The sequence below is a fragment of the Aquarana catesbeiana genome, linkage group LG13, assembly GCF_042186555.1.
Source record: "Aquarana catesbeiana isolate 2022-GZ linkage group LG13, ASM4218655v1, whole genome shotgun sequence".
Lineage (NCBI taxonomy): Eukaryota > Metazoa > Chordata > Amphibia > Anura > Ranidae > Aquarana > Aquarana catesbeiana.
This window is the reverse complement of record NC_133336.1, coordinates 78,133,646-78,147,918: the sequence shown is the minus strand read 5'-3', so window position 1 is coordinate 78,147,918 and position 14,273 is coordinate 78,133,646. Positions and strand designations below refer to the sequence as shown.

The following is a 14,273-nucleotide window of genomic DNA, read 5'->3' as shown; positions in this document are numbered from 1 at the left end:
ATAATAATAACCAAATGCTGAGCACGGAGTTACAAACAATTATAAGGAATATATATTATAAGGAATATATATTTTATTTTAAGGAAGGGAGAGGACAGCCGAAAGAATGGTGGTAAGTATATCTATTTACCTTAAGTTTTTACAGCTTCAGAAAAGTAGGATAGTCAATACAACAAAAGTACTGGCACTGGAGAGGGTAACGCTATCCGAGGTCTAGATCAAATGATGTCCTCCCCGGCTAGAGATAAAAGTTAAATCCTCAGCTGATCTCTATGGTGCGTCCTCCCCCACTGCCGTGGTGCGAGTCACGGCAGCTGGGTGATTCCAGCCTCCTATTTACACATGGTTCTACCCAGAAGTGAAACAAGCAAGATCAGCTCTCTGACATCATTTCCGGTGCAGACGTCCCCTGAATCGCGCATGCGCAGTAGCCTCCCGATCGCCATAGGGCGACGAATAGGGAAACAACACTGCTAGCGCCTTGCAGCTGCTAAAAGGAGAGAGGCAGCCGGTATTTGAGAAGACCGAGCCTCCTCCTTATCAGGGGACGTCTGAACATCCAACAATATGAACGGCAAAATGACGCTAATGCTCCCGTCAGCACGGCACATACATAGATGGCAATGGCAAAAAATTTTAGAGAATCTTATACAATAATTTCCATCATATAACAATTTATAAAACTTTTTTTACTATTAGAAAAACAGTAAAGATATTATAACATGTGGTATGAAGATATCAGTGGGAATAGATTAACCCAATGTTTCTCAACTCCAGTCCTCAAGGCGCCCCAACAGGTCATGTTTTCAGGATTCCCATTATTTTGCACAGGTGATTTGATCAGTTTCACCGCCTCATTAATTACCACAGCCGTTTCATCTAAGGGAAATCTTGAAAACATGACCTGTTGGGGCGCCTTGAGGACTGGAGTTGAGAAACACTGGATTAACCAGTTATATGGCATGTCTATAGATTCTGGTATAACTATTTACTTAAAAATGCCAACCATAGTGGTCAAGCAAACAGATATGGAATAGTCTATAAATAGACATTACAAAAATGACTTAAAGAACAATGCGGTATTCATACCCGGTGGACGGGTGGCTCTCCGATTGAAAATCCATCTAGTTTCTTGTTGGAGGATTGTCTTGTCAAAGTCACCACCTCTTTCATGTTGTGGTATGACCTCAAGTGCAAAGAATTAGATGAAAGACGGGTCATAACCATGGTTAAGACCCACATGTTTACATATGGGTGTATAGAGCAGTCCTGCATCGAGGTAGTATAGGTGGTCACGTATGCGTCTAGCAAAGGTGCGCTTTGTTTTTCCGATATAAAACACACCGCATTTGCAGGTGGTCAGATATACCACCCCGATCGTGCCACAGTCAGCATATGACCGCCTTGAGGACCGGGACTTCATGAAGTGACCCCCTAGGTAGGAGACAGCCGTCTCCTTCCCTGTTTTCGGATGATGGTGCCTCGATGTACCTCCACCATATTCTCCTTTGGCGGAGGCACATCGACGATGTACTGGTCATCTGGCCTGGAACTACTGTTGAGCTCTCTGAGTTCATGACATTTTTGTCCGTTAACCAGTACAATCTTAGGTTTACGATGCAGTCAGACTTCAGAAGTATTCCTTTTTTGGCCTCTCGACTGTTTATAAACCCAGATGGATCTGTATACACTTTACTGTAAGGAAACCACAGGCAACACTATTCTGTATTACTCAAGTGCCCATCCCCACTCGCTTATACGTAGTATACCCTTCAGTCAGTACCTGAGGCTACGCCGTAAGAGCCGGTTCACACGGGGGCGACTTTTCAGGCGACCTAGCCGCCTGACAAGTCGCCTCCCGTTCTGTACAATGGAACCGTTCTAATCGGAGCGACGCAAGTCGCTCCGACTTAGAAGAAAGGTTCCTGTACTACTTTGGGGGCGACTTGCATAGACTTCTATACAGAAGTCGTCTTGCAAGTCGCCGCGGCAGTCGTGTGCAGGTCGCCTCGGTGAGGCGACCTGCAAGTCGTGCCGCTTCTAATGTGAACCAGCGCTAACTGTGTGAAAGAGGAAGATTTTGAAAAGGAAGCTTTTTTGAATGATTAAAAAATAGTGGATACAGCAAAAAGGTATTGAAAAGGGGCTTAGAATAGAGCGAGGGCCAATAACCGAGAGCAATTAATCTTCAAATCGAAACCCCAGAATAAAAATGTCACTACAAAAAAAAAAAAAACGTATTACTACATTCAGTGCACACCAAGATCTTTTCCGTGCACCAGTAGCTCAAAACCGGCACTTCCTTTTCGAAGATCCAATTATCTCTAAATACGTCTCAGGTCATCCAGAAATTGTTTACAAAAGTTCACAATCTGTCAGAGATAGCCTCGTAAATAGCCACCTTCCATCTATAATAGAAGGAGCTGTGGGAGGTAACGGTACCTTCAAATGTGGCAAATGTGATCAGTGCCCTTGGATAAGGGAAGGGGACGGCTGTCTCCTACCTACGGGTGGCTTCATGAAGTCCAGGTCATATGCTGACTGTAGCACGATCGGGGTGGTATATTTGGCCACCTGCAAATGCGGTGTGTTTTATATATCGGAAAAACAAAGCGCACCTTTGCGTGATATACGTGACCACCTATACTACATCGATGCAGGACTGCTCTATACACCCATATGTAAACATGTAGGTTTTAACCATGGCTACGAGTCTACGACCCGTCTTTCATCTAATTCTTTGCACTTGAGGTCATACCACAACATGAAAGAGGTGGTGACTTTGACAAGACAATCCTCCAACAAGAAACTAGATGGATTTTCAATCAGAGAGCCACCCATCCACCTGGTATGAATACCGCATTGTCCTTTAAGTTATTTTTGTAATGTCTATTTAATGACTATTCCATATCTGTTTGCTTGACCACTATGGTTGGCATTTTTGAGTAACTGACCACTGATATCTTCATACCATGGTCTATGATTATTGTTATAATTTCTTTACTGTTTTTCTAATACTAAAAACATGTTTTATAAAATTGTTATATGTTGGATATTATTGTACAAGATTCTCTAAAATAATTTTGCCATTGCCATCTATGTATGTGCCGCGCTGACGGGAGCGTTAGCATCATTCTTTTGGTCATATTGTTGGATGTTCAGACGTGCCCTGATAAGGAGGAGGCTTGGTCTCCTCAAATACCGGCTGCCTCTATCCTTTTGGCAGCTGCAAGGCGCTAGCAGTGTTGTTTCCCTATTCGTCGCCCTATGGCAATCGGGAGGCCACTGCGCATGCGTGATTCAGGGGACATCTGCACCGGAAATTATGTCAGAGAGCTGATCTTGCTTGTTTCACTTCCGGGTGGAACCATGTATAAATAGGAAGCCGGAACCACCCAGCTGCCGTGACTCACACCACGGCAGTGGGGGAGGACGCACCATAGAGATCAGCTGAAGATTTAACTTATCTCTAGCCGGGAAGGACATCATTTGATCTAGACCTCGGTTAGCATAACCCTCTCCAGTGCCAGTACTTTTGTTGTACTATCTACTTTTCTGAAGCTGTAAAAACCTAAGGTAAATAGATATAATTACCACCATTCCTTCGGCCGTCCTCTCCCTTCCTTAAAATAAAATATATATTCCTTATAATTGTTTGTAACTCCATGCTCAGCATTTGGTCATTATTTTTTTTTCATTATTATCCTCTAGGGACTATTGTGGGATTTGACTATATATGGCCTCTTTTCAATGAATGCTTACCATTGCCCATATAGGTTTTACATCCCTATTAATATATGGATCCAATTAGTCTCTAAAATTAGGTATAAGCAGGTTTGATTAATAGGCTTATATAATATTAATTACTACCCTATGTAAGAGCGAGTCTTATATCTCTCACTTGATCATTATATTTATCTCCTCTATCCTGAGCCCACCTTGAGTCGCTTTTTGCTATACATGTGAATTGTATCACTTTGTAAACCCGCTTATGGAATGCCCAAATAGATAGATAGACCTTCAACTATTCATGTATTTCAATCTGGGATGCCATTGCATTATATATATAGATATATATATATATATATATATATATATATTACATTTTAGATTTTTCTTACCGGCACACATTACACATGGTTCAACATCCACAAGACCAGCTAGGCGACTCTGACATCGCCTTTTTGTCACGGAATTTTGTTCGCTCTCCTCGATGCTGTGATAGGATCAATGTCAAGACTATTTGGGTGAGCACCATATATATTGTTACACTGTTAGTAAAATAACTGTTAGTTGATACTAATGTTAAATGTTTTGTGCAATTTGAACTATACAGATGCATGGGAAACAGCCCTGAAGAAGCAGTAACTAACTGTGAAACGCGTTGGCTGCACAGTACACCCTAGCATTTGTTCAATCTTCTCAAAATGAGTATTAACTTCGGTCATTTGTTCCATGACCAACATTGTTTTAATTTGTATATTTTTTGTAATAAATTAATTTTTCAAATATCCTTTATGTTGTGCTTATCTCATGACAGACATGTGCATCTTTAAAAGTCCCCACTACCATTGAGGGACAGGTTCTTATCGGTTCCCATTAAACTTTTTCTATTTGCTAATTAAATTAATTACCATCCATCCACAACTACTATATCACTACACCTAAGAGTAGCTTATTTTGAGTATCTTGATCTATTTATGCATTTCTAGCTATATGTATCTTATAAAAAAATAAATGAATAAATAAAAGTTTATTTGATACAAACCTTTGCATGTCTTGGTACCTAAAAAGTCCATGGGTCGTTTCACTACACAAAGTCAAGAACATGGATTTGAGCCCACTAATCAAATAAACATCCTGAAAACAACATTTTCTCACAAAAAAAAAAAGGGGGTCTACTGGTGTATGGTCAGCTTTATATGAAAAGGCTTTGGCCTTCTGATCTGGCCTTCAGGGGCACCATGGCTGTGCTTCTCACCCCCTATCCCACCGTTCTGCGTCTTCTGGCCCTGCGTTTTATGCTTTGTTTAGGAATTCTATTATTGTCACGGTGCGAAACATGCCTGGTTTGCATAAATGAAGGATCACTTGAACTCACAATGATGTAACCTAGAAACGCAGCATATATGTTCTGTAAATATGACACCCCATATCTCTGCTGCAGATTGCACTTCAACAGAAAATAATGTATTTATATGTCTTCCAGCAGGGAATTCCCTGACTTTCCTGCACCCTCCAATCCCTCTCCTGTCATTCTCACAGCACAGGCTGCAGCCCTGAGCACAACAATAAACAACATACTGTACTAGCACAGTGCCAGCAGTGTCATGGGTCAGCTCTCACCAAGCTGGGAATATCTTCTCCCCTCAGTTCTCCTCCTGTAGCTCCCTCCATCATCTCAGCTCCCAGACCAATATCACCACTCTGCACGACACTGCGCCTTGTAGCCAAGCAGCTGGGGTGTGGTTTACGACTTTAGACGCGCCTTCCGGCAGGCATGTGACCAGAGGTGAACTTCAGTCAGGCGACCGCTAGGGGCACTCATTCGTTCGTTACAATAGCCCAGTGATGGCAAACCTTGGCCATCACTAGTCCTTCCAAGAAAATGTGGTATTGACAAGTCAGCTCCGCCCCTCGGCTAGCAGAGTTGTGTATAGTGTTATGTTTGTTGCATTAAAGTTCATTAAAAAAAAAAAGTGGAGGCCACATGTTTCCTGTCAGAAGTGGAGCTCCAGTCTGCAGCCAGACCCTCTTGGTTTGTCGTCGCTATTGTGGTGTTCCGTCAGATTAGGCGACCCGTCAAAACTTGTAACGGAAGTGACGTTCCGTCACAGTGACAGAACAACGACCATCTCTGACGGAACAGTAGTTGTCAACAGGGCGGAAGTGATAGACGCGGAAGCGTTGAAGCCGCCTTGTCAGGAGTGGGGCGGGGCCAGCAAGAGAACATTGCATGTGTTTCATTCCTGGAAAGATGCTGAAGCTGGTGGCTGGGTTGTTGGTGGGGCTGGTGCTGGCTCTGATACTTGGCACCTATAGCAGTACTGGGCGCAGGGCTCAGCTCAGGGTCAGCCATGGAAGAGACCTAACACGACCATGGCCGGGGAAGGAGCTCAGTCACATCTTCTGGGCTGTACAGGTGAGGAGAGGTCCTGGGTTCTCATTGTATGTCATGTATGTTGGTTGTTACAGCCCAGCCCCCCACTAAATGATACCTTGTTATTTTTCAGGACACATTTGGTTTTTATTTGGTAGTAAATGGTAATGGATATCTCCTGATGATTTTTATTTTTTTTAATCAAAGGAAAACTGTCCCAAAATAGTAAAAAAAAATGTTTTAAATATAGCTGTATATTTCTTGTTGCTACCATAACCTACATCCAAAGATCAACCCAGAATAAATTCTCCTGCTCCTGACGATCATAAGGATATCACATATGTGTATGTTAGTTGTTGTTTGTACCTGTATTACAGCCCAGAAACAATAGTGTTGATTTTGCTTTTCTTTTTTTATATCCTACCTAAAACACACTGATACTAATTTAAAGAATGCTATTTAAAAACCCTTACTGGACCCAAACACTAACCCTGGCACTGACCTAGATCAAACGTTGATCTTGGTATTTTTTCTTTATTGTTTATTATTATTATTATTATTTTTTGTTTGTTTCTCTCCAAGGGGGGAGAGTGCTACAATGTACAGCATGTTTCCTCTCTATTCACAGAGAGAGAGAAACACAGGGGTGGGCTTAACAGTGGCTGATCACTGTGATAGCCAATCAGAGTCTATCACAGAGATCAGGTGACCCAGAACCGGGCTTTCCGGGTCCCAATCATTAGTACAGGACACACTCCCAGCACAAACGCGCAGATATGTGGCCTCATGGAACAAAGCCCAGTCCAGTGGTCATATCTGTGTACTGTTGGCGTCAAGGGGTTAATAGCAAAGAAAAACTTATCTTTTAAACTTTATTTGTAGATTTCTTGCTATTACCATAACCTACATCCAAAGAACAACCCAAAATGAATTCTCCTGCTCCTGACGATCACAGCGATACTACATGTGAATGTTATTTGTTCTTTGTACCCATAGTACAGCTCAGAAACAATAGTGTTCCTTTTGCTTTTACCCTCCGTAAAACACACTGACAATAAGACCCCTTTCACACTGGAGCGGTTTATCAGGTGCTTTAGCGCTGGAAATAGCCTATCATTCATTCCAGTGTGGCTTTTCACACTTGGGCAGTGCGTTCCAAAAAGTCCTGCAGGCAGCATCTTTGGGGTGGTTTGGAAGAGATGTATTTAGCGCTCCCAAAACGCCCTGCCTATTAGAATGAATGGGCAGCATCTTCGAAGCCCAGCAACACGGGAGTTTTTAACCCCTTCTTTGGGGTTAAAATCCCCCCGCTAGCGGCCAAAAAGCGCCACTTAAACAGCGGTAAAATGAGCGTCACTTTACCACGACCGTGGCCCCAGTGTGAAAGGGATCAAACTGATACTAATTTAAAAACAGATTTTATTTTTACTCCTACTTAGAATATGCTGACTTTGACCTTTGACCCAAATACTGATCTGACTGTTTTGCTTTTTTGTTTTTAATTTTCTTCTCTAGCAAGGAGAAAAAAGGAAAATATGTATTATTTTTCTCCATTCAAGAGGAGAAAACAACACAGGGGCTGGCTATACAGTGAGTGATCACTGTGATAGCCAATCAGAGGCTATCACAGTGATCAGGTGATCGGAAACTGGGCCTCCTGGTTACCGATCATTAGTACTGGACCCTGGGCTTTCAAGGAGAACCCAGTCTCTATGCTGGGAGTGTGCTGTGCAGCACTAACACAGATACACATATATGTGGCCCCACTAATAAAGACCCACTTTCGTGAGGTCACATATATGCGTACACTTGGCGTGAAGGGGGTTAATGTAACTCTATATTCATGACTACATCATTAAATTTGTTGTTTTAGATGCAAGCAATGTAACTAGCTAAATATAGGCAGTCTACTGTACAGTAGAGCTCAGAGAGTAGGAAGGAGACGGCTAGGTGGGATGCAGTGAAAGAAGAATGCTGATAGGAGGAGAGATCAGATTGATGGAGAGCTAAACTCATCAACCTGCAGCTTCTCTATTCACTGTCCAGTCACAGGATGAGGAGGGGATCAGTAAGTGAAACTGTTAAAAAAAAAAAAATCACGCTGTAAAAACACACTACATGCTCTCCATTGAAGTCTATTCATCCAAAACCGCAAAAAAACAGCGTTTTGTATTTAAGAAAAGTCACTGACCCTTTCCAAAAATGCAGAGGCACAAAAATGAATTCATGTGAACGTATTCCATAGGAGCCTATGTTAAAGATAATGTCATTTGTTTCTGCAGAAAGATGTAAAAACGCATTGGTGTCAATGGAGCCTCAATAGGACTTCCCACCTATTGACACTTTCTCCTGTTTCTTCAGTTGTCTGTTAGAACTCTGTAATCTGTCCCCTGGCAACAGTCTCTGGGGAGCGATTGTCAGAGCTGCTTTTTTGAGGAAGCCAATTATGTCATCTGAGGCATTGTTTGAATAGGTTTTGCTTAGAGGCAGATCATTTGAAAAATGAATAAGTACTGGCTGCAATGGGCAACCTGTAATCAAACCCTTTCACTGACAGACTTGTTCTTTATGTGTTTTGCACACATATTTAAATGAAATGTTTAGGCCTGAAGATTAGTTAAACTTCAAGCAGTATATGGACTTTGTAGGCACACGCTTAGGGTAGGTAAAAATATTTGAAGTTTTTTAATTGGATAAAGTTAAAAACATGGTTTACAAACACATTTAAAAAAAAACATAATGTTATTAAACAACCCCTGAGACTCAGATAACACCTCCAACAATTATATATTAATCCAAATTGGTGCAATTGGAAAAAGGGTAACCAGTAGTAGCATCCAGTGGAGTAGTTGAGTCACAGTGTGGGGTCATACAGAGAGTTCGCTCTACATGTTACGTGCACACTTGCGCTTCTTCAGGAGAATGTAGATCTGATAAACATGTAAAAAGAACATCAGATAAGTATATCATAATATCCAAAGAAAATAAAAAAAACAAATAAACGGTGAAATTATCATTTTGAAATAGTCCAGCAAGGTAAAAAGCCCAAATCCAGTGACAACTAGGGGGCAGAAAGTAAAACCCTCCCATGGGGACACATCCATATTGGTAGGGGAGCCCCATGAATGAACTCAAGGATATGCAACTATAAATAGCTATTTAGGTATTAGTAACTGTGCTATGATGGAAGTAGTCAATACTTACATAACAAAACAGTTTCACAGGTAGCGCAACATAAAAACTGTGTAAAGATGTCGGTCGACCAAGTTGTCCCAGATAATCAAAAAAAGCTATAAACAATTAAAAAGGAGTAGTAGTAACATATATATTGGAAAGTGTGACGGGAGTCCCTTTTGGGCGCAGGATGACCAAGAAAAGAATGAAACCTGAGAATATGATTGGATTACTTCAAATGGGACAGTAATATTAAATATCTCTCAAGAAATATGAAGATTTTTATCCCCTGTACACTATGAGGTCTATGGCCAGAAAGTATAACTCCTAATATGGGCATTCCAGGAAGTTCAATGTAAGAGGCCGACCGTCTATTGCTTAACGATGTTACTCTTGTCTAGATAAGTAAATTGTGTTAATCTTGTCTGAGTCAGTTTTCCATTCACCTATTAAGTGTGCTAATGAACTCGCCTATTGTCTGCTAGGGGAGATATTGACACTCAGAATAATGTGTATTGGGGGCTCGTTATGTAACCATTGTGTGATGTTGTGGGTGGATCCGGGTCATTGTTCATGTGGCGCCTGCAGTATTCTCAAGTGTATAAAAAGAGCTTGCATTCGTTTTAATAAAGAGTCTGATTCCTGTTTGACCCTCCGTACAGAGCCTCGTCTCATACTTGGGGGGGTAATTATTCGTATGGGTTTCTTATTCGGCTGATTGGAGTGTTTGGTAACTGCCTTTGTGTTCGTAAATGGATTGTCCTAAACAGCTTTAAAGTGGATGTAAACCTGAATTTTTATTTTTTTATTTTTTTTTATGTCCTAATGTAGAGTATAAGATTTCTTGTCATTTGAGCCCAGTCTTGCCACACAGAGTTAATCCAGCTCTGAGCAATCCTCTTTTATTGTTCAGTGAGATAAATCTTGACAAACAGAGAAAAAATTTGTCAAATCCTCCCCCTTGCTGTGAGTGACAGGTGATTTACATATCTCGTGCACTAGCCTAAGACATGCATTATTTTTTAATTCCCACCCCCACTCCTTTCTTCAGCAGCTCTGCAAGGATTGGCTGTTCCACACCTCAGCATGATTTGGCATGCTGAAGTCATATGGTTACTTTCCTGTCTTTTCACTGGATGTTAGAGATCATAGCAGAAGTTCAGTGTAAGAAATATACACAGGAGAAAATACATATTGACAAGGGGAGTGTAGAGGTGGGCGGGGAGTCTACTGACATCACGACTCCACCCACCGAGCTCCAGACAACAGACCCACCCACAGAATATGCAGTTTTTCGGCTCTCATAACAGACAGAGGGGAGACATTTGACAGGTAGAGATACATGCAGGAGGCATGTATATCCTTATAGATAACCCCTATGGCAGTAGTTTAGAAAGGATGACATTGGGTTTACATCCACTTTAACCCTTTTCAAACTTAGGGTGTCATTACAGAAAGTATATGCATGTTCCAAAACCGCACAAAGCTACATCGGTATACAAAGATGCAGCAAGGTCAGGTATAGCAGAGGACCGGCCGCGTGTTTAAAGCATATATGCAAAAAATTAGTATAAGGTAAGTAATATAAAAAAGGGGGGGGCTTACCAGCTAGTTAATGCAGGCAAATATTCAACACCATATGTAGCTGGTAAGAACAAAGTCCAGGGAGCATAGTAAGGAGCACACACTATGATAGAGGATAGTTTGTCACAGTGATTGGATAGATGACACTGTTTTTTTGGGGTCAGTGAGTATTTATGTCCAGTAATCAAAGAGGGAAAAGTTTTTTGTAGTTTTAAAGGCTCAAAAGGCAATTACCTGGTAATAGGAAGAAGGAGGAACAAAAAAGGAATAAGGTATTGCTAAAGATGTCAGCCAGGCTGGGTAGATGCACTATAAGTAACCACAAATGGATCATTAGTCATACCTCTTATGGACAACCCAATAGAAGGAAGGTAGGGGAACAAAGCCGTGTGTGCTCTCTTGGATAGGGTGTAGCCTGAAATTTTTTTCGCAACAATAATTAGGACATTGGCACGCATCTATTCGTATATCCACAGTGTCGCCCTGTGAGGATACAAATTTAGTTTGCATATTTTCTTCAAGCAGTGTATGTTTTCTGAAAGCAGAGACCCTGGAAAATAAAATAGTGATTGTTTCATTTTTTTTATGTTGCACAATATTAGCGCAACGGTTTGATAAGCATTCATTTCCAGTAAAATATTACACTTACAATCTATTCCAATTTTTTTGTTAAAATTTCCACTTGAGCTCCAGAAGATTTTACTCCTTTCATGACCAGGCCATTTTCTCTTAGTCATCTTCCAGGACGGCACACCTGAGAGGCTCCTCCCTACAGGAAACACAATCAATCGACAGCTGTTTTAAGTCCACACCCTTCCCCTTGATCCTCAGTTTTTGATTGTGTTTCTCCCTACACAGCGAAACCGTTTGTTTTTTTTCCAAATGACCCGAAGCCTGGGGCTGGTGGTCCCCCCCCTGGGAGCCAGACCAAATGCCTGGGTAGGCCTACGGCCACATCACCCTGAAAGTGAAAGAGGGCGCCGCCTGCCCGATCTCGTATGATCTCGGAGGCTAAGCAGGGTCGGGCCTGGTTAGTACCTGATGGGCCTCTGGGTCTGGCCGGATATATTTATCCTTCCTGGGGGGTTCCCCTATCCTTTCCTCAGGGGGCAGCAGAAACTGGAAGAGCCCCCCTGAGAGCTGAAGGCCCCTGGGTACAGTGGTGTCCCTAGAACTTCAGGGGCCTTTTTCCTGTCTCCCCCCCCCCTTACCTGTCCGGGCGTCCGTTCAGACAGGGGTGCTGGCTGTCAGTTCTTTCCAGGGCCCCAGATTCCTGGGCCCCTGGTAGCTCGCGTGGGCTGCTGGGGAGGGTGCCGCCTGAACGACCCGCGTTCTTACCCAGGAGGGAAGGCTGAGAGTCAGCAGGAGCAGGCGCCCACATCCTCCTTTCGAGGAGGCACCAGATCACTACGGTGGATGTCTGCCTAAACCACCTCAGAATGGAATGAGGAATGTATGGCATTGCCCCCCCCCAGGTGTATATACTGACTGGCAGGACACAGCCTAACCTTGCAGCTCCCTACGGGGACAGCAGTTGGGGGGGCACTTTGGCAGCTATCCTCCTTGCGTGTGGACCATAAGGATGGAAAAGCAAGCCCGGTGGCTGTGGCCAAAGGGGAAGACAACGGTGAGTACTTTCCTTTACCTTGGGAATTTAGCTGCAAAATCCCCAATCCCAGCCAGATGGTTTCTGGGCATTTGAGATAATCTCCCCTGGGGTCTAGATTCAAATAGCCCAGAAGCTTCTGCTAAAAACACCAGCTACAGCTCCCTCTTACATCAGAGATGCTGTATGGTGGACAAGTGGTGCAGAGGAGCGAGTGTGCCTAAACCACCTCAGATGGGAAAGAGGTAGGTAAGGCATTTTTTCCCCTTCCCCCTGTATTTACTGAGTGGTACCGTGCAGGACCTGGGGTCTGCATAACAAAATAGCCCAGAAGCTACTGCTAAAACCACCAGCCACAGCTCCCTCTTACAGCAGGGACACTGTGGTTATCACAACAGTAGGTTGCCAGCCTCTCCCTACATGTCCGGTTGTGGGACATTAGTAGGGATGAATAGAGCGAAGGGGGGGACCTGGTAGATACAAAGAGTTCCTTACAGGCCAGGTATACCACTGAACAATTTATGGATTGTGCAATGGTTGAAGGATTCAGGAGTAAGCTCTCCTGGTCAGCAGGTGCACTAGGTTATATGGCCCTATTAGCCCAGCTGCTAGGAATCTGAAGTCATAAGCTCCAACCTTCCACTCCACCTTTACATTGTGGTTATATTATAGTGCAGGAGTTAAGAAAAACCTTTTTGTTGGTTTGGGCTACAGTCAACTCAGTGACAGATCTAAAGGCGATTTACCATAAATCGCTTCCTATATCCTTTAATTAAGGATTTTCTGTGCAAACATATGCAAGAGCTAGATAGATACATGATTGCTTGTTTAAGGCCTGCAGGTGGCTATTTTCCTCCAGGCTAAATTGGTGACCACCTTTTCTAGAGGCTGTCCTAAATTGGTCTCTAGGGCTGGGCTCATTGAGACTTTAGTTTCTGATCAGCCCCACCTGTGTGTGAGCTGGCCAGCGTTTGCTCAGTCTACGGAGGTAAGGTAGGACAACAGCTACTATAGTAAGGTGTCTAACCATTTTAGGATTTGTTCCTTCACTGGGGGTGAAGTGTTAGTGTCTACAGCCCAGGCTATGCCTAGGGATCAAATTGCTTTGTTGGTTATTTCATAAAGGGATACACCATGACTCCTCCTTGGTTGCACACCAGTAGACCTCAGTAGTGAAGGTTTGTCCTTGCTGGTATGTTTTGTGGCACAGCAGAAATACACATTGAGATTTGTGACATTTCTGCTCATAAGGGGTATATTGCTGTACATCAGAAATTCACTGCACTGAAGCTTGGTTGTTGTCTGTTATATCCTAAAGGTACTGCCTTATTTGGCTACAGATCAGAAAAATACAACAGGGAAGGTGGTCTGTACTTTCTGGTCTTGTGACGCATGGCGGAAATGCACATCATTGAGTCTTGTGACATCTCTGCTCATATTTGTTATATTGCTGCACATCAGACATACTCAAAATTGAGTTCTGTCTGGGGTTTTTTGTGTCCTGTATTACTGCCTTATTGGTTGCTTATTAGAAAGGCAGTAGTGAAGATTGATGGTCCTGAATTGTTGGGAAATACAAATTGAACCTGTGCCAGGGGTAGTACTTGTACTGCCTTTGGTAATCGGTGCAGCCTCGCAAAGTGGCGTTGGGCTGACAGTGCTATTAACGGCAAAGGCTGCCGATTTTAGGCATGCGATTTGACATGTTGAGTCGCATGCCAAATCCCTTCAATATGGATGTGCTATCTCTATTCAGATTGTTATATTGTGGCACATCAGATATATACAAGATTGAAGGTTGTCTGTCCA

General features: G+C 42.8%; 2 protein-coding genes across 2 annotated transcripts in view; one reads left to right on the top strand and one right to left on the bottom strand.

Moving 5' to 3' along the window:
- UBR1 (ubiquitin protein ligase E3 component n-recognin 1) overlaps positions 1 to 5,628 on the bottom strand; it is a gene marked incomplete in the record, with an annotated part of 288,714 nt that extends 283,086 nt beyond the window's left edge. The window contains 1 exon segment of the mRNA XM_073609777.1: positions 5,347 to 5,628. Coding sequence (XP_073465878.1) covers positions 5,347 to 5,400 — 54 coding nt within the window.
- Positions 5,629 to 5,675: 47 nt separating this feature from the next.
- TMEM62 (transmembrane protein 62) overlaps positions 5,676 to 14,273 on the top strand; it is a 97,769-nt gene continuing 89,171 nt past the window's right edge. The window contains exon 1 of the mRNA XM_073609778.1: positions 5,676 to 6,142. Within this exon, the coding sequence (XP_073465879.1) occupies positions 5,957 to 6,142 (186 nt within the window). The 5' untranslated portion in view covers positions 5,676 to 5,956. The remainder of the gene's footprint in view (positions 6,143 to 14,273) is intronic.